The sequence below is a fragment of the Nasonia vitripennis genome, chromosome 1, assembly GCF_009193385.2.
Source record: "Nasonia vitripennis strain AsymCx chromosome 1, Nvit_psr_1.1, whole genome shotgun sequence".
NCBI classification, from domain to species: Eukaryota; Metazoa; Arthropoda; class Insecta; order Hymenoptera; family Pteromalidae; genus Nasonia; species Nasonia vitripennis.
The window spans coordinates 10,001,012-10,021,721 of record NC_045757.1 but is presented as its reverse complement, the minus strand read 5'-3'; the positions used below and the strand labels follow the sequence as shown (position 1 = coordinate 10,021,721).

At 47.0% G+C, this 20,710-nt stretch overlaps 2 protein-coding genes across 7 annotated transcripts in view; one reads left to right on the top strand and one right to left on the bottom strand.

Moving 5' to 3' along the window:
- The window catches only part of LOC100120109, a 405,862-nt gene that overhangs the window by 132,218 nt on the left and 252,934 nt on the right, over positions 1-20,710 (top strand). The gene's annotated exons all lie outside the window — the stretch shown is intronic.
- On the bottom strand, positions 3,119-5,239 carry LOC107982211 (glucose dehydrogenase [FAD, quinone]). Its single transcript, XM_016990244.3, has 2 exons — positions 3,371-5,239; positions 3,119-3,307 (listed from the first exon to the last, which is right to left on the bottom strand). The coding sequence occupies exons 1-2, from the start codon at positions 5,126-5,128 to the stop codon at positions 3,167-3,169; spliced, it is 1,899 nt and encodes a 632-aa protein (XP_016845733.1). The 5' UTR covers positions 5,129-5,239; the 3' UTR covers positions 3,119-3,166.

The following is a 20,710-nucleotide window of genomic DNA, read 5'->3' as shown; positions in this document are numbered from 1 at the left end:
TGCGCGATCGTCATAAAAGTCTCTGTAATAACCACGAACGCGATTCCGCTCACGAATTTTCATTGTTACAGTTGTGTCGCGTCTGGCGCACAATGCGCTGCTATATATCCCATCGCATTGATCATACATTTTATCGGCGTCATTACTCGATCGACGTTTTTCCGCTTAGCTATATGCATGCATGCATGCGAAAGAGTGCATGTGTTATAATCCGCTAGGCGAACACGATGGACGATAAAACGTGAAAAAGAGGCGCGGCAGACACGTAGTCGTCGAGGATCTCCGCGTTATCGCGCGGAAATCGAAGTTCCTACTCTCTGCAGAATGGCTGTTCGTCGTGTCTTTCGCCGGGGCTAATGTTGCGAACCTTTTGGCTGAGCTTTCGAGATATTCGACTGTTCGGATTGTTCGCGCGCGTGATTCAAAGATTTTACGAGGGTAGGGTATTCGAAGTAAAATAAATTTTTGGATGAAACAACGTTTATTCGAAAAAATCGTTCAGCAAAACAATCAAATCCTCGAACGCTCGAGTGACAATAACGATACATCGTATACATAGCGACTTTCACCGGCCATTAAAAGCGATACACAATGAGCTTTATTCGCATTTTGTCCCAGCGTATAGTAGCTATAGACACGCGGTTACAATCGGAAGCCGCGATCGACGTAATGTCAAGCTCACGCCTATTTTCATTACCATAATTCGTCGATGGGGGAGTAGTAGAGCAGTGTAGCTGTGCATCGGATTTGAGATACTTTTCGGCTGCTGTAATGCGAGATCCGCATCTGTTACAACGAGAGATCGACTCGATTATTGTTATTGACGGGGTTTGTTTGCATACGCTTTGTGTACTGAGAGGCTATATATCGATAGCAATCTACCGGAGGTGGTTTCACGCTGGTACGATGATTCAGTGCTAAGTGCCGATGTTTGGGAGCGTGTTTGGGTTGTAATTGCGATTGTTGCGGTATTACAAGAGTTGCCGGAGCCTGGCTTCCAAGCAGCAGCGTGAGATTTTCGATGGGAGATGGATAAGGAAACAATGCATCCCAGCTCGTCAAATATTCACCGCTACTTTTGGCGTAGCTCTCGGCTCTAAACGATTGCCTAGTATTGCCAAAATTGTTCAAGATAAAAGTGATTTTTTTACCTTTCTCTTAAACGCAAGGTATTTTTCGCAACCTCGCCAGCATCGAACGGAAAGCCCATCCACGTCTTCGGAGAACGCCAAGCTCTCAGCAGAAATTCAACCGCCACCAGGGGGAGGAACCGATTAGATCGACTTTTCGCGCTCACTTCACATACGTGACTAACTGCTTTTCGCGCATGCGACGGGAGTAACGATTCCCTCGTGGCAGGAAAATCGTGCCCGGGAATCCGATGATTTGTCGACGCGACAGTAAGTCCGCGAGTATTTATACAGGGGAGACAAAGCCGGCTCGCGGCTTTTGTTCTATGTGATTTTGATAAAAGCCACTTTTTAATAGGAATTTATTATACCTCCCTGGTCTATCTCGTAATGATGCAATTTGTACAAGCCTCCCGGCTGTAAAGGACTTTATTGAAATTGACTCGTGGCGTGTTCGGCGCATACACAGTCGCGCGGCTGCTTAGCGGTTTTCCGAGGGAAAAACAGCGCGATCATACGTGGTGCGCGGTTTTGAAATGAAAAGTTTCGGAGTTTCGCGAAAGCGAGAGCGCACGCGTATAAAGTTTCTAAAGCGTTTTAACTAGTTTGTGCGTAAATCTTTAAGTGTCTTTACACGACGATTTTATTATTACACGTACACGCGTGAAAGTCGCGCTCACCCTTCCATACGTGATGTCGAACAAGTTTGCATCGCGTCTTCGCGTACAAAATCTCCGCGTGTATATAAATTACAAAAAGACGGATACGCAACTATCGGTGCTTATTATTATTAAAGCTCTCTGAGCGCTGTGAACACAGACACACACACACGTCCATATTCTCAAGAGGGGCACACGTCGTTGCATAATAACCGCATTGCAGCGACATATTAGTATATCAGAGCCAGGAACGCGGCTCTAAACTCCAGCTCGGCCAACAACAGAGTATAGCAGCAGCAGCAGCCCACGGAGTCTTAACCCACTTAAAACGTCCAGCTGACACGCGAGTGTACAGTATGCCAGAAGCTATATGGATGGGGAAAGAGCCGCCGCGCGTGCCAAGACAAACGCCGGGTGGCCTCTTAATCGCACGTGAGGCTCTAAATACGCGGGAGATTTATTTATCGCGTTTCCGCGCGCGGATTATATTTTGCGCGCGTGCGCGCGGTACAATGAGGGACGAGGCGGAACCGGTATCACGGGCCGTGTGCGCATAATCCGGTATCGGAACTTTGGCCGCGCCGGAAAGCACGCGGAGTATGCGCGCATTCTCGGGATAAGCTCGTGAAACCGCGCGCGAGTAAGGGGCATAACTCCACGTGCATAAGCGAAGTTAAAGTTAATTATCGGGTCAGTGCTTATGAGTTCTTCAAACTTTTTCATTGATATATTCACACCGAGAGCGAGAACCAATCATCCTGCCATTACAATAATCAGAATTCAAGCAACAGCAACGGTACTCGGAATACCAATCGGCTTCGCCGTTTCTCCAGCGGCTCTCCAGTATATCGGTTGCATTAATCAGTCGTTTCGTGCGTTACATACCTCTCGCGCGTGTATGCGTATACGCACAGCCATCTCGCGATGTCTCGTCTCTGGAGTGCATCTTCCTCTCACGTGAGCTAGCAGTGCACGCGCATGCATTATTCACCGCAGGCGGGGCAAACGACGCGCGATGGATTAATTGCGCATCAAACGTGCGCGTTCGCGAGTCGATTACAATATGCGCTCTCAAGGCTTCTATGCTGCTGCTCGCTGCCGATGCTCCGGGCTAAATCCGCTGAGCGTTTCCGTTCAGGTGCTGTGTGCAGCGCGCTTTTTTTTTCTTTCTCCTGCCGGATTGTTTTCGTCGTGCGCAAGGCGTGTGGAAATTGCTAAAAGTTTTCAGATTGATTTACGAGAGATTTTCTCGGAACGCAATGGAGATTAGCGACGCCTTGGTTGATTGTGAAACTTTTGATGTTTGATAAGTAAGGCGTACAACGATTGTTTTCATGGTTGTTATTGTCGACTTTATTCGTTAGCTACAACTAATCGTTACAGCGAAAAGTTCCAGTCCTTCTTAATCTGATCGGAAATTTTTTCACCAATCGCCACAATCGGGATGTGCGTGTGGGCGCTCACAATTTCGGGCATAATTGATCCATCAGCTACTCTCAAACCTTTGATTCCGATAACCTGAAAATAAACGTGATTTATATCAGTAAATTGTACACAGCAACAAGCATTTGTAGGACGCACCCGGAGATCGGAATCCACAACTGCAGTTGGATCGTTCCTTTTTCCCATTTTGCACGTACCAGTGTAATGGTAAATCGTAATGGAATAAGTCCTGAGCGCGCATTCCCAATAGGCATCCGAATCAAAATCGAAATCATTGCATGGCAAAGGTATGTCAAACAATTCCGAACCGTACTTCTGGAATGCTTTAGTTTTGCTTATTTGGATAGCTGCGCGAATCCCCTTAATAAGCACTCTTACGTCTTTTGGGTCATCCAAATAATTCGCGTACAGTTTAGGCTTATCATTTGGATTTTTGCTTCTCAGCAGTAGCTGTCCGCGACTCTTTGGCCTTAGGATGATAGGCCACATCATGTAAGTGCTTTGATTGAATTCATGCGCGAGGAATTGACTTTGATATTTATCGGATATACCAAGAGCTTTAGAGAACCGAGCATCTAGAATACCCGATGAAGAACCAAATATTAGTTCTATATCTGGATAATCGCTTAGAAGACTTTCACTGTCAACACTGAGGTACGAAAGAACTTCGGCCGGTGCCAAAGTCAGAGGTCCTTTTCTCTCGTTTAAATAATCTCTTATGACGGGATTTTCAGAATCAAATATATCTGATCTTGTGTAAGTTTCTGAATCGTTAACCTTGAAAACTAAACCACCATAGGCAATGTGGTCCATTAAATTTTCACCAACCGGAGAGTCTTTGATGACGTGAATATCCAAATCGTGTAGATGTTTTGCTGGTCCGATTCCAGAAAGCATGAGAATTTGCGGCGATCCAATCGCTCCTGCACTCAGAATAACTTCTTTCTTCGATCTCACTTCGACAATCTTATTGTTTTTGGTAAACTGCACACCGTAAGCTGACTTTGTATCATCGTCTATTAAAATTTTACTAACGTGACTGTTTCTTGTTAGAAACAAATTTTTTCTCCCTTTTGCTGGATAAAGGTAGCCTCTGTTTACGCTCCACCTTTCTCTGTTCTTCAAGTTTATCTGACTGTAAGCTACGCCCACCTGTTCTCGACCATTGTAATCGGTAAGAGGAATACCCAACTCTTTGTGACCGTCGATAAAAGCTTCCGCCAAATTCGAATAGTACAGCGAGGTAGAGATGTGCAGTGGTCCATTTCTATTGTGGAAGCTTTCATCGATACCAGCGCCTTCTGCATCAAAATGTTCCAATTTCTTTAGATACTGCAGCATTTCCTTGTATGACCAAGATTGATCCGCCGTTGAATTGGCCCATCTATCGTAATCCTTTCGGTTACCTCTGGTAGCCGTCATGAAATTTAAAACGCTGCTACCTCCCATCACTTTTCCACGAGGCCATTTGCACTTGTGATCCGTCATTCCAAGACAATATCTATCTGAACTTTCCGTCTCGTACTGCCAATTGATTTGATCACTGAACTGCAAGGGTATCGGCATCGCGGGGATATCCATAATAGGATATTCCTCAATGCCAGCTTCGATCAAGAGCACCGTAGCTTTTTCAACTTCACTAAGACGCGATGCAATGGTGGCACCTGCACTCCCGGCTCCAATGACAATGAAGTCATACTCGCTTTCGTTTTCAGGTGTTATGTCCGAAAGTGCACCTTTGTAATGCGATATCTGGTCATCGGAAAAGATCAATTTACCTTCTATCAAATCTTTTAAATTCTTTCGCAGTGATTCTTCAGTTTCGCTGCAAGAGTCGAGGCAATAAGATGTACTTATAGCAAGGCAAGCGAGTGAAAGTAGAATAAACTTTGCCATTTTGGTAAAATAATAACAAAACCAACTTTCCTTATGCAGTTTTTAGAGCTGCCACATTTTTCGATTATAACGAATTTACTTATTCGCGACTTAGAAGCGACTGATGCGAATATTTGCATTTCACAGTTCGTGTTGCTGTCATAATAGATAAGTTATCAATTTTTATCGTCGAGTTACTTCACGCGAATGGCGGCATTACGAAAACGAGGAGAATCTTGATATTTAAAAGCATTCGTTTCTTAGCAGTCGCTTTATCTATAACGTACCGGTGAATATTTAAGTGTAATGCTACCAACTGACTAACGTTCGGTCATAAAAACAAAGAATAAATCTATGGATCGACGTACTCGATTGTTGACACAAGTGCATCATTTAATGATAATAGTCCAATAAATCTCTGACAAACAATCCATTCGGAATACTGTTCAAACTCGGATTACCCTGTAGTTTTAAAACTCCAAACGCAACTGCAAAATCTCTACAAGTCTGAAAACAGCATTGAAAACTCGAGTCAAGAGTTTTCGAACTCTATTAATTTAGTGGCTTCTGCGGATAACTACACCTCGTCCATCAAGTTCCTCTTAATGCGCCTTGTTTATTTTCGTCACGTAGGTTCAGCGTATCGCTCGTCATACCGTCGAAACGGCTCTCGACTACTGCCTAGGAGGAAGCGAAGGGAAAAATCGAGAGAAGAGGAGAAGCCCCATCAAAGTCGGAACTTTCTCTCTCGCTCACGCAAATGTGTGTGTGTGGGTATAGCTGCAAGCGTATATGCGGTAGAAAAACCTCAATAACCGCAAAAGGCAATTAAAGGCGCGCGCACTCACCTCGTTCTTCTTTCGTCTTTCTCTCTCTCTCTCTCTCTCTCTCTCTCTCTCTCTCTCTCTCTTTATCTCTGCGCACATGTTCTCGCGCTGCTGCGGTGGGTTTTATGAACTTGATCGAGGGACGAGTGCAGCAGCTAGAGAGACGCCACTCTTGACCTCAAATGAGCTATCTCCTACACGCGGAAAACAAGATTTTTTCTAATACCAATGAAGACCACGGATTTTCCTTCTTGAAACAAGATTAAGCTTCTTCCCAAATTATTTTTTGTATGAAATGTTTTTGGAACAGATATCGAGAAAACCCTATTTGCAGCACCAAATTCAGCCGATCGATGGGTGAGCTCTCGTTCCTTTTATTATCCTCCCAGCTCCGTGCGGGTCACTTGCGTGTGTATGCAAATATGCAGGGGTAGGTCAGGCAAGGCACCGCCTAGCACGAGAGTTTCGTCGCAACGACCGAAACTACTTGTCGCGCGCAAGCGAGTAAGAAGAGCCACCGACGGGAGTCGGAACTGCCGCGATGCGTCGTAGATAAACTCGCGAGAACATTTATTTAGATGCGGATCCGAGGTGCGAACGAGCTTTTCGTCGCTATTTGCATGGACATGCGAGGATGAAATAAGAATGCCCGGTTTTTATAGTATTTTAAGTTTGTTGAAGAGTGTACAGTCTCGAAGATTATAAATATTTTTTCTTTACGTTATTCTCTCGAAGTGGTCTCAAAAGTATCAGGCAGTTATAGCATGAGTGTCCCGAGCAGGCCCGACAAAATGCAAGTTTTGTTCTTTAATAAAATTGTTAGTACGATGAATGAATGATGATTTGGATTCGAAGAGGTCTTACGAGAATTTGGACTTATTGAAGTTAGGAGTCGATTCATTCGTAGAGATCAAGCGGCCAACGCTAGAGGACGAATAGAATGAATTAACGTGCCTTTTTTAAAGTAGGATCATTTATTTTCAAGTTTTTTAAATTTACTCCTGTAGAACGCAGAGGGATCGCGTAAAATCCAATGATCACGATATTTGTGCAATCCCATAGACTCAATAAATATAACTGAAATAACCAAACTTCTGACATTACCGACAAACTCGTGAAGCGCCTAACGTTCGACTAACTCGCTAACTTTTTCTCTGCACCAGCGCCTTTATCGATTCCTCCGCTCGACAAAAGCATTTCCCAACTTCGCTCCCATTCGTTCCATCATCTGCTCCTCAGCCAACTACACTTAGTCCCCGTCTGACTCTCTTCTGCGTAAAAATGGGTTCCGCCAGGTTCGAGAGTATTATTTCAACGGAGTGAACGAAAATCCTCGGCAAACACGCGCCGCGCGCCAATTCCGCATTCAGTGAGGAGGCGGATTTCGTCGTCTGCTGTCGCTTTTTTTGTCGCCCTCGGTTCTCCGAGATGCCTGAACCGGAAGCATTAGCATATGAAAAACGCCCTCTTAGCGAGAGAGCGACGTTCGCTCGAGTGTCTTTCGCGATTCTTCGAGGTGGAGTAATTGATTCTTTCGTTCCGTTTCTTTGAGCCGTAGTTGAAAATATCGTAACGGCAAATCGATTCTGTTGTCATTCCTCGACCGCGAGTCAAAATGATGTATTAGTTATTTAAAAAAAAAGACGATGTACCCATTTATCGGCGAATCTTTTCGAGCCTGAAATCTCGCAAAACACTACTCGCCGCGTCCAAAGCAAGCATTACATTCGACACGTGCTCATTACCATGAGAGAGCAGCTCCTGCCCCGTTTTTGCTCTACTCGCCGCCGCGCCCTCCGCCTTTTTCTTTTTCTTTCTCTCTCCCTCTCTCTCTCTCTCTCTCTCTCTCTCTCTCTCTCTCTCTCTCTCTCTCTCTTGCGCGCTTGTATGTACTCCTTTCCCTTTCTCTTTCACTCGTGGAATTTCATTTTCCGCGTGCGCAACGGCGGTAGCAGCACGGAGGCACTTTGGTTGTAATTCCACCCACCGGAAGCCGGCTAATCCAAGTCTCTGCCTCCCTCCCACGAAGACTAGGTAGATATAGGCATATGTTTCGGGACGATGGGACAGAGTCGTGTGCGTGACGAGTTGAAAAATAGCCGCGGTATAGGTCTGCAGGAGACAATGAGGAGAGAGACGCAGAAAAAAGAGCTGGAACGAGGAAGAGGAGGAATACAGCGAGGGGCGACGGCGATAATTATTAACAGAGAGGGAGGACTTTTGAGTAGGAAGGATTGGATGGAACGCGGTTGGCTGTGGTGCTGCGTGAAAGGGAAAGGAGCTGGTTGCAGAGTCGTCTTTCGATTGTACCGGGTCCTTTTGGAGAGAATAGGCTGATGAAAAAAATTGCGAGAGCTCGGGTTGAGTTTGCAGTAGCAGTAGTGCCGACATTTATTTTCTCATGAATATTCACAAGAGCAAAAGTAAACCTTGAATCGCACCTCGACTCATAAAAGGAAAAAAGCAATTTTCATATCAACGGCTGCTCAAGCAAACAAAGATTGCAGATGGCGATCGTGACTCTCGTAATCCAGTTCCGCTCTTCTCTCTCTTACTGTTCTCTCGACTGTATTGTGCGCCGACTGCAGCGTGCACGCGAACGAGGCACTGCGGGGGCACTTTGGACGCTTTTCACAACTTCGACGCCGACTGGAAGAATATTGCGGATTGCGTAAGAAAGGGGATCAAGAGCCTGAGAACGTCGCCGCCGGCGACTGCGGGCGAATTTTTCCTCGAGATAAAGAAGTGTGCGCAGTGCGGGCTCGTCATACATATATACGTTCGTGCGGCGTCGCGTCCTAAGATGAGACTCCCGCAGACCCTCTCGTTTCTCAGGCTTATCCTCTGTGCTCTGTTTTTCTTTGATTTGTAATTTCGCGTTCGTTGCCATAGAGTCAAGCCGATGTACACCGAGATCTCTTTGTGCACTGCGCTGTGTTCTCTTAGGAGGTGATTGCTTTTCGGGAAAGATGACGCTGGGACAGGTCTCCGTTTCTTCGAGACGTTTTACTAGAATAGAGAAAATTGCAATTTTTCTCTCTCGCGGGCGTTTTTGAAAGTGAGAAATAATCTATCGTCGCTGTCTCTTGATATTTTGAAACAGTGTGCATTGAGAAGTTAACAATGAGATTTGTTCAGCTCCTAGCGTACGTAATTTATATGCGAGTAGGGCCACGAGCACGTGTGAATATTATGAAATACAGCGGCACCGATCTTTTTCTTACCCACTGCACCTGTAGACTCGAGCATTTACGACTGATTGACACTACTCGATGTTATCGCTCTTTCCTGATACGTATACACCAATTGATAAATTGAGCGGCGCGCGGTGGTGAGAAAAAAAAGAGGCGTCGGAGTGAAATATTTCAAATTTTTCATCTGGGAGTGACGCGGCAACTTTCATAAATGGTTAGGATTGATCGCGCGCTGACCGCTTATTTTGATCGGTGTCTGTCAATTATCGAGTGCCTCGTGTGGGTGTGTGTATGTGTGTATATATATATATATATATATATATATATATATATATATATATAGAGAGAGAGAGAGAGAGAGAGAGAGAGAGAGAAATATCAATCGCCTCGTCTCGACTTCTAGTACTCGTTGTTGGGTTTCCAATGTACTTGAGAGAGTTACATAAATACCGCGATTCTGTTTAATTATTTAAGCCGATTTGGTCTAACAATGTTTATTGATCGATTCAATCCGAGGCTCTTTCATCAGCCTTTGTGAAAACAGAAATGATTTTTCGATCTTTTGTCGGCCAATTGAATGGGTGATTATTAGGATAGTGTAGATACTCGAGGCTAGTTATGGCAATAAATCAAATCACGACACAAAAAGACCACATTAACATTATCTAACAGAAGGGTATTACGAGCATGCCTACCGAGTTACATAAATAAATCTATATTTAGATCTCCGAGGCGTAATTGGGAAAATAAATTAATCCCCGTCTAATCACGGCTAGACTTCAAAGGCGCCTGCAGGTATTCGTACAAAAATAGCAGACCAATTAGCCCGACCTTACGAATCCACACCTCACAACGAAAACACTCGCCGGCGTCAACGAATACCGGAACCTCCAGCGCTAAAAATCCTCTAAAAGACAAGCTCACGACGCAAAAGTTCAAAGCGCCGAAGCGGCCAAAAGGTTCGTCGACTGAGAAAAAAAATAGAAAATCCCACCGCCTCCATCGATAAGCCAAGCTCGCAGAGGATGCGCCGCTCCGGCATCCAGTCTACAATGAAAAAAGGGGATACGCCGACGACGACGACGGCGACGACAACAAAGCCGAACGCGAAAACAATGTCCAGAACGCGGAAAAGCACCGGACACACAGCTGACTGGCGACTCTCGGAGTCATCCGCGTTTACCGTGCGCGAGATATAGTGGATGGGATACATAGGATAGAGCAAGAGAGATTATCTTCCCTCTCCTCGCGAGAGACTAAGCACAGATGTGCATGTGTGTACTCGCTGTATGTGTAAGAGATGCGGGGGTGGAGAAGCCATTATGCTCATAGTGGTGGATCGAGGGGAGACGAGGCTGTTTGTTTGCTGTACTTTCGAACAGACGATTTTAAATCTAACGGAAAAGTACAGTGCGTTGATTGCGTTTTTGTAAGATATTTTTGAGTGGTTCATTTCCGTTAATCTGAAAGAAAAAAAACTTCTGTGGGAAAAATTGAATTGGATGCGTGAGTTATGTTATTGCCCGATGGAAAATTGAGTTATTAATCATGCGGTATGCGTGACATTTGACTCTTCATTAAATTAAATCTCACGCACTTGTATACAAGTTGCACGAAAGCTCATTTATTGTTGAAAGCGTTTGTGCGATATTTAGGTCGCGGATCGAGTAAAATGTGATTTGTTGATTCGTTGAAATTATCGTCCAATTTTTAAACAAGAGATGTATTGTTTTGAGATACGTAACTACAAATGTGAGTATCGAAGACGAAGTCGATTTTCTTTCTCATTTGCATCCGCATTAGAATGCATTATGCATTACTTTCAGTTGCATAATGAATGCGTCCAGAAAGTAAGAAGATTGAAGCTGGCAGTTTATAGAAAATAACAGAAGACTTTCTCCAGTCGAAAACGCCGTTAGTTCGTCAGCAAATAAAAAAAAAGCAAATCCTGCAATCTCAAGCAACGAAATCAATAACCCCCGAAAAGTCTCTCCAACTATACTCCCCGCAAACCATTGCTAACCATCCCGAGAAGATAGACGCACCGGCAAAGAAACATTAGCAGCAGCAGCAGCAACAGACGAAGAAGAAGAAGCAGCGCGGAAAAAGCGAGAAAGAAGAAAAAAGCGCACCAGCAGCAGCAGAAGGGGGGCAGCGGCGGCCCAGGTGGTGGCTGCACCGCGCGCGCGATGTGGAAGGGAGCATGTAGCGACTCTCCTCTCTCGCGGGGTTCCCGACCGCTCGGGCTAGCCGCCGCCGTCAGTATCCGATCCTCGCTCGACGCGCGCGCACCGAGCCTGTGCAGTCACGTGCGTCTCTCTCGCTCACCCATCCAGTCAGCCTTCTCCGCTGTGTACCACCGCGCGATCATTGACTCTTGCTCTCGCGGACTCTCCTGTGTGTTTGTACACACGCACACGCACACACACACACATCTCGGCTACGAGTAGCCGAGACTCGGGAATAAAAAATCGACTACTAACAGAGCTACGAATGCATACGCTGCGGCAGCCCACAATGGAATAATTATCGCGGCCGCGTAGTGCGTGCGTTCCAAAACGAAAAAGTGACACAGTTATATACATACAATTGCGCGTGGCGAGCGCTAAAACACACATAATACGTACTGGCCCGTGCGCGCTCGCGCGTGTGTATGCATCTCTCTCCCGTGCGAGCTCGACGGGCTGTGCATTAGCAAACTAGAGAGAAATAAAGTAAGCAAGCGAGAGGGAGAGAGGGCGAGACTACTGCCGGTGTTCTGTGTGCTGTATAGTAAAGTTGTGGTGCTAGTGCTGTTTTTTGCTCCGGCCTCCTCCTCCACTTCTTCTCCTCCTTCGACTACTACTCTCGTGCGGTGTGTTGGTGGCCACTGCCGCCGGCTGCTACCGCTCCTGCTGCTGCTGCTGCTGCTGCTGTTCGGAGGTGGGCTGCACCGAGAGATGGCTGCTGTTGCTGCTGGTGCTGAACTTTCGTGCCAAGGTTCCGCGACAACGTCGTCGATTTCAGCGAGCGATTAGGTCAGTGCCTTCTGCTGCTGCCTCTGTACCTCTAGCTGCTACGTACACTTACACACGCGCGCTGCTGCTGTCGTGTGTATTTATCGAGCTTTTCGCGTTGCTTCGCTTCTATTATGACTACTGAGGAAGTAGTATAAGATCGCTCAGGAATTGTCGATATATTTTTAACCGAATAAGTCGTAGTGTAATTGAATAACTGTTAACTTACTGAGGAGAAAGAATCATAACTTTGGATATTAATCACCCTTAGTACAACTACCACAGATCGAATGTTCAGACATGCGAAAATTGAATGAAAAGCAAACGCAACCACGCCAGATATTTCAAGCTCCGATCCAAGCTGAAATCTCCCCCGTCGCGGCGAACTGTCCCAGTTCCTATGACAAGTATAACGCAACACACGCCTCTCCGAAATCCACACACCGAATCCGCAAACGCAAGCATACGTTCCATTTTAAATCCGCTTCGTAACTATGCCAATAAACCTTACCGACATCTATATAGCATAGGCCTCTCCGCGCACTCCAGCCCTTCCTTCCTTCTAGCACATATCCACTGCTGGATATACATACTTATCGCGCGCGCATTTCAAAGGGGCAGTAGCTAGGGCTTGATGTATTTATGCTTCCTGCATTGGGGGGCGCGCCACGGGTCATTGCGGATTTAATGGCATTCGGGCGCACCTGGTATACCATGCGGCTGCACTGCTCCGTATACCAGCGGCTGTTTTTACTCCTATATCCGCGTCAAGCGCGACGCACCGCTGGCCCGCGTAAATTCGCGCGTTGTGCACGTTGGGCTTACGAATAATAAACCGTAATTGTTGTCGAAGCGATGATTGGAAGCAGGTGTCGCTTATTGACATTTCAGCGTCTAATCCTGTAAAAACAACAACGTTGGAGTTAGACTCAAATTAGAACTAACACGCGAACTAGCTAAAAGAAGCGCGAACGAACGAGTCGCTCGTGAAAACTTAATAAATTAGTTAGAGAGCTGCACTCCCTCGACGCATTCTTTTATTTTGCGTTCCCAGAGAGAGAGAGAGAGAGAGAGAGAGAGAGAGAGAGAGAGAGAGAGAGAGAGAGAGCCGCGCGTGTCTGTGCTACTACGGATATAGACAACGAAGCCGTCTCGTGTGCATGATTACGTGTAGGCCAGTCCTCCTCCTCCTCCTCTTCTCGTGTGTGCAGTCGCCGTCGCCGCGAGTGAATGAACGGACGAACGGCGTTAAAAAGCGGAACGGAAGGGCGAGGACGAGCACACACGCTCGCATACGCGGGGGAACAGCGAGAGAATGGGAAAATTGCGAGCACGCGAGGAAGGGCTCTCGCTTTGATTGTCGTTGGTCGGCTTGACTTCTTTCCCGAGACTTGGAGGAAACGCTGCGGAGGTGCTTTTTCACGAGACGCTCGGCGGAGGAGTTACGGGGGTTTGTTGCCAGTTTTATACCGTTAGCTTTATATTAGAGTAGGGATCGCTAGAGGAAACGATGAATCTTTTTTTTAAACAATTAAGGTTCGCTTAGTCAACGAGTGCCTGCGTGTCATTCTCACGATGACTCCGCAATCGCATCGGTTGAAAAACGAATGGCGAGCTCGTATTATTCGAAATTCTCGGAAATCCATCTCCGTCGCGGCGACTGGCCAGCTGATCGGCACTGACCTCACCTGGAAGCGAGTGGAACCAGCTTCTTATACATACACGCCGTATAGGTATACACTCGCTGTCTCTCTTTCTCCCTCGGGCCACTTTAATCGATCGACTCGAGCCGAGAGAGCTACACCACCGCGGCCTTAACCTTCGCGCCGCACACGAATATCCATGGGATCGCTCGAGGCGTTTCACCTTTCTCGTGCACTGCTGCTGCCGCTGCTGCTGCTGCTGCACGGTAGTACGTTATATTATTCGCGTGTTCAGAGCCGCGACGCGTTACGTTTTCCCCTCTTTGTCAATGGACTCGGTGCGTGTCCGCGAGCTGGAACGGGGAAGCCGGTATGTTTGCGTATGTATATACAGTTGCGGCGAGGCTGGTGAATTTTTTCGGAAAAATCCAACGATCGTCGAGTTAGCTTTGAGATATTTTCAACGAGAAATCACATGAGAGTATGCGTTTCGTCGAATCACGCTGATTATCAAACATCCTGTACGTTACGTGTTCGCGCGTTACCAAACTCTATTGACACAAAAAATTTTCTCGATGATGTATCCGTTTCTCATCGAAGCCCTTTGTCACTGCGCCCACACCCACGCGCTGCGCAAAGCCTGGACAAATAAATAGGGTTATTTCAGAAATGTTGATCTTCCCTTGTTCCTGCAGCACAATGATTTTCGGTAAGGCGCAGTTTTCCGAGTATTTTTCATCCGCAGGACTTCATATCCGTGCGAGTCAGTGTTTGCTTAGGTTGCAGCGCGCTATTGTGTCCCATACGCGTATTGACGAGTTTAACTTTTCTTGCTCGCAGGAATCTTAAAAGCTTTTTTGAAAGTCACCTCGTCGTCGGGAAGTATGACGGCGTGTCTCGGTCATTGCGGTTGTTTTTTTTTTTTTTTTTACAGCACACGCACATGTATTTACGAGTGTTTGGAAAAGAAGAACCACCTCTCGGCGTAGCGGTGATTTCAAAACTCGATAGTTGGCTCGCGGTGATGCAACGATTTTGTAATGAATATTCATATTCGACGCAAAGCGGCGTCCCACGCGGCGAGCGCGGTTAATGATAGGCCGAAAATGGCTGCGCCAAAGCAACGCGCGCACGCCGCCGCGAGTATAATTAAATGCTCTCCTAAGAACAAAATTTACGATTCGACTTAAGCGTTGTCCAGAAAATCCGCGCGCAATCGATTCGATGTATCGAGGAATTCGCGTCCCGAAACTTCTGCGGAAATCTCGATTGCGCGACAGAGAGAGAGAGAGAGAGAGAGAGAGGGAGAGAGAGAGAGAGAGAGAGAGAGAGAGAGAGAGAGAGAGATCAAAAGCCGAGCGGTGTGTTAAAATCGCCAGGAAGCCGCTCGTACACCCGTAAAAGTCAGTAGTTCGATGATATTGCGGAATCGTCCGCGGCAATTTTTTTACCCCCACGCTGGAACTACAGCTGTAGTTTACGGGGCAAAAAATGTGCTCAGCGCCGTTAATTGGGGAGTCGAGCGCACGCGTGTATATATACCTATATCTTGCGCAAAGAGAAAAGGATTAGGTATGGAGAACGAGATGTCGCTTAGTGTGCTACGGTCGGTGCAGTTTCTCTCTCTCTCTCTCTCTCTCTCTCTCTCTCTCTCTCTCTTTTTTTATAACGCTTGTCACGATTAAAACCTTCTGCTGTTTAACTCGAACAAGATATGCAAATAACCCGCCGATTATGTATACTTCTGTCTCGAATCTCTCGACGATAGCGAAATTTTGATTAATCGTCTCTCCCCCCGCGCGAACAGTTTCTCCTCCAGCGCCGAAAATTCGAGTCCTCCTCACCTACATACCATCCCCGCGATAACGTTCGGGCTTTCTCGAAATAACAAACGCCGCACGGCTTAAACTTCCCGCGCGATAATAACAATAACTATAAATCAGTTTCCGGCGTTTAATCTCAAAGCTGAGGTCAGCCGGCATTCCCATACTTACGCGCGTATGCACATCCTGACCCACAATCCGCATCCATCCGCGATTTTTCTCCTCGCCCGCAGTATCATCAATCCGCCCTGTCCGCTGCTCTCCCTCTCCTCCCGCGCGAGAATGCGAAAACTCGATATTATCTCGCTTCTCCACCTCTTCTTCTGCTTCGCCTTCCGACGACGACGACCGGTCGCGGCTGAAGAGACGAGAGAGTTACGCGAGAACGAGTTTGGCAGGTCGTCGTTGTTGTCGCGCAGGTTCGCGCATAATCGCGAGAGCCGCTCGTCAAGCTCTCGAGCGAGGAAAGAGAGGACTGCGCCGCGTATACAGCTTCGGAGAGTTGTTTATTGAGTTTAAGCATCTGTGAAAATTTCGCGAGACTACGCTACCTCCTTTTTCTCTCTTTGTGATCGGTGCACATATGGTGCGCGGCGTTTCCTAGTCGTTCGCACGAATTCCGTCGTTTCGAAATTTGCGAAAGTCCTTTTTTACGCGCGTGCGCATAATTTATGCAGCCGAGCTTTTAATGGAAACCGAAATAAATGCCCCGATCGTCCGTAAAATATACAAAGTATAAATTTCGTTTTCACCGGGAGTCCAATTAATATATCCGCGATATAATTGCGGCGCGTCTCTCTTGTGTACGAGGAAGAAACGAGAAACCACACTTTCCTCTCTCTCTCTCTCTCTCTCTCTCTCTCTCTCTCTCTCTCTCTCTCTCTCTCTCTCAGAAAGAGAGATAGCGACTCCGGAGCGCGTATCGCTTTTTATTAAGCGAACTCGGTTTATTGTAGGCAGAGAGAGAGAAAAAAGAAAGGTCTCGCTTAATATGCGTGGAGGTTCGTTTTTTTCTCCTCGAATGCCGCAGCCGCCGCCGTACACGAAATGCCTTTATAAAGTATAATACACTGGCTACGTGCGGTGATAATGTCGCTCGGCGAACCCAAGTCACGTGTGAAGAAGAAATGCACCGCTTTGCAGGAGGTTTTTGAATGTCGTCGTGTGGGTACAGCGTCTGCTCCTGTGTGTACGTATAGACGTCAAAAACGGGTCTTCTCTCTCTGTTATCACTGTATAAGTATATGAACGACATCGTTTTCCCATCTCATTATGAATTACGACCATCAGGGATAATTGCTGATTTATACGCGTACGAATGATAATGAAATCGGGTTAATTCACAGTAAAAAGACGCGTGCGCGGTTGTCGATGCGTTTGATAAAATATTAATTAAAACGTAACCGTTCATTTCTACAATGAAGACTTAAGCAGCCGCGAGTGCAGTGTGTGTACAAGCAGCAGGTGATAAACGACGGATTTCCAATTAGCGCTATGTGGAGCATGAGAGCAGATTGATTAAAAAGTATCCGCGAATTCTCCGCGTTTGACTGTGGCGGACGGAAATTTACGGTGCCCGGCGCGTCCGACGAATTTCCGAGAGTCTACCCGCTTCTCCGAAGCCGTTTAATTATTGCAAAGTCGGCTCGTACACGCGCTTTCGGCCTATAACGACTTGCCTCGAAACTCTCGTGTGTCTCGTCGAGGATTTCCTACGCGGGCTTAATTTTTACGATCCTGGCGAATGCAGAAGGAGTTTGGGAAAAAATTCTGCCCTCGTCGTTTTCGGAAAGACGAGCCTTGTACGGTGCACTGATTTCCTTTTGTTGAATCGTGCGAGGTACACACGTTAAATACTTGATATGCTCGAGCGAGTGCGCAGGTGAACTTCGGGGAAAGAGTCAAAAGCATGATGAGAATTGATCGTCGAGTTTGAAACTTACTTTTTCCGTGACATTTTATTACCGAAGTTTAGCCTCTTCAGAAGGTGAATTAAATTCACATCCGCTTTTTGTCCATCCGAAAAATTGCACACTTTAGCTGCCCATAACAATGGAACATGCAAGAGCTGTCCTTTTTTTTTGGTTCGTCAAAGGAACGATATCTCGCAAACGCGCATCGCAGGAGCCGGAGCAGTTTCAACGGGGACCAGCAGACTCGTAAAACTGACCGCGAGGCAGCATTTGCGTTCGCGCGATCACTGTAATTATGCCGGTAAAAAAAGTAACGTTTTTGCCCCGAGCAGCGAGCCACGAACGCAGCTTCCCGAAAGCGCCGCGAAATTACAAGACACATACAGCGAGTTTCGGTGTTGAAATTTTTGCCGAATTGAATTGTCCCGGTGCTTCGTTCGCTTTCGAACGTCTTCTTCAGAGGAGCTTTTACCGCTGCGAATGTTTAGTCGATTGGAGCGTTCAACCGGAGAATTACTTTTCCTTTCAAAATGGAGCTGTTACGGGCCTTTAAAACATTTCTCATAATTTTTCTAAACACGTGGACGTTACATCACCGCACACCTGTAAAAAGCAAAGCTCATCCAACAGCTTCCCCAACACCCAGGCACAAACAACAAGCCTCTCGCTCGACCACAGCATCATTCGCCCGCGTGTAGATACATCGTCCGATCGATCGAGTGCTCATCGATCGCGATCGTGCGCGCTCCGCCAAATAAAGCGAAATGGGAGCAGGCTCGTGCGGTGGGTGGCCGCGCGGTATGCCTTACGACTTAATCGAGAGAGGCTGTACGCATCGAAGCCGTACACACACTGCGCAGAGAAGAGAAAAAGTAGCCGCACGTGGATGAGCCGCTGCTAATGCGGAAAAATATAAGAGTGTCTTTTGACGGATGTCTGCTGCTTCCCTTTGATCGTCACTGGTTTGGAATTTTTGTATTCATTCTTAGCGCCGGTCGCAACGAATATCCAAAAATAAGAATTCAATCAAATCAGCATAAATCTCTGCTCGAGTATAGAAACATCAACTCCCCGAAACGTATATAAACAACAGAGCTCGGATCGCCAGACAATGCCCACAAATAAATCAAAAAGCTAATCGAGCCAGACGAGAGAGAGAGAGATAGAGAGAGAGAGAGAGAGAGAGAGAGAGAGAGAGAGAGAGAGAGAGAGAGAGAGAGAGCAAACCCTTCATCAAAACCACCGCAAAAGCACACACGGACCTCCCCCTCATTCTCCGAACGAGAGCCAGTCCGCACAAACGACGGCACAAACATCGGCCACCCGTCTACACACACACATCGTGTATATAGATGTACGCGCAGCTCAGAACTAGACCGCAAACTCGCCGCCCACTCGCGCGCAATATTTAACTCAGAACCGGCGGACTAATCGACTTTCTCATCCCCTTTAAGGTGCGCTCGCCTTCTCTCTCGCGGCTGTCTCTCCGTTTTTCAGCGCGTTTTCGCGAGACTACTCTCTAATTCCTTATCTCCGCGGCCACAGAGACACGCCACAGCTGCAGCAACAGCAGCGCCGGTAGTGTGTCACCAACGATGCGTAACGAAACGCGCGCGGCCTCGCCCTTTTTTCCAGGCAGACGCGTTGCTTTGTACGTATCTCGCGTGATAGTGCCGAAGGAGAAAATGGATAGATTGTCGCGTTCGCAACTGTGAGGTCGATCATATCATATACCGATGAAGACGGTTTCGCCTATACTTATTTATAAGTCCGCTGTTAATCGCAAGTAAATTGAATTACATTATCTCCTGCGCAGCTTGCACGGTTCGCAAGCAAAAATGACGAGCGCTCGCGTAAATCACACAGCGTATACGCGCGAAGCGCTGCCTGCAATGAGATCGAAAGAATTTTCTAATTAAATCGTGAACCATACCTCTCGCCGATAAGACCAGGCGCGACAATCTCTCTCGGAACAGCTCCTCCCAATCGCTTCATTAACATTCATCCCGCACATTTCCTCATCAGCGCAACAAGACCATATCCCTCCCACACTCATAAATCCTCGCCGGCGACTCGACCGAGGCAGCGGCGGCGAATATGATTAAACGCTCCAATTAAAACCAGAAGCGCGCGGAGCGTTCGTAAATTAAATAGGCTATCGCTCGCTTTTCTATTAATACGTTCGCATCGACGAACCAAGTCCATACGGACACATGTACAATACACACGGTCGCTGTACGTACAGCAGTAGAGATCGTATCGGGGGGAGTAGTCGAGCGAGAGTAGCGAATAATCGAATTACCGCGCGTGGATTCCGGGATCGCATTCCGGAAATGTTTACGGCGCAGCGGGAGAGCGCGATCATGCGTCTGGCTCTCTGCTCTCGCTAAATGATCTGTCTCCCGTGGCGAGAGCCGAGAGCGACGATAAGAGTCTATGGCCTCTCGACGGGCGGCTGTATATTTAGTCTTTTCGCGTGGTTGCTCGGAAATTGTTGTTCTTGTCGCTGTGTTGCTCGCTGCAGGCAAATCGAGAGTGACAATTAGTCCGAGTCTGTGTGTGTGTTTTGAAGTTTTCGCGATGTCGACGTGCACCTGGTGATTAGGATATTTGTGCTTTCACCTTACGTAAATAGTCGAAAATTTTTCGCTATGCTGTTTTGCTATGTCTATAACGGAAACCGTGCGTACTTCGCTGTAGAACAAACGAATAATGGCACAGCGTTGGGGCCGAATTTTTGCAGTCTCTCCTCTGTACGACTCTCATTGCATATACCTCCGCATAGCCGCATCTAATAACACACTCTATTAAGAGGCCTAGCCGACCACTTAATCAAAGCCGTAAAATATTCAAGCAACCCTCTTTCTCTCTCTCTCGCGGCCGCGATCGTCAGTGTAACTCCCCGCACCAGAACACGAGTCTCTCCGCAGCATCTACGAACTAATACAGCTATGTACACACACGCGCGGTTCCGTATAATGTAATACGCAATATCGGCGATATGAATTATCCGCGTGGGCCGGGACTGCCTACCGGGCGACATGCTCTCTGTGTATACCGCCTCTAGTTCTTCAATTTTACTCTATTTTGCGTCGTCCTTTTTTGTGACTACCCTATACATACTTCTCTCTCCCTTGCGTTTACACTGACAGGTATAATTTAATTAAAGCGCTTACACGAGTTTTTGTGCGACCGTCGCAGGCAGGT

What these genes read in the sequence shown, in the direction of transcription:
- LOC107982211 (XM_016990244.3), bottom strand. Translation starts at nt 5,128, where the DNA reads ATGGCAAAGTTTATTCTACTTTCACTCGCTTGCCTTGCTATAAGTACA. An exon ending in TTGTGGATTCCGATCTCCGG is followed by an intron (nt 3,308 to 3,370) that starts GTGCGTCCTACA and finishes GTTTATTTTCAG; the next exon opens with GTTATCGGAATCAAAGGTTT.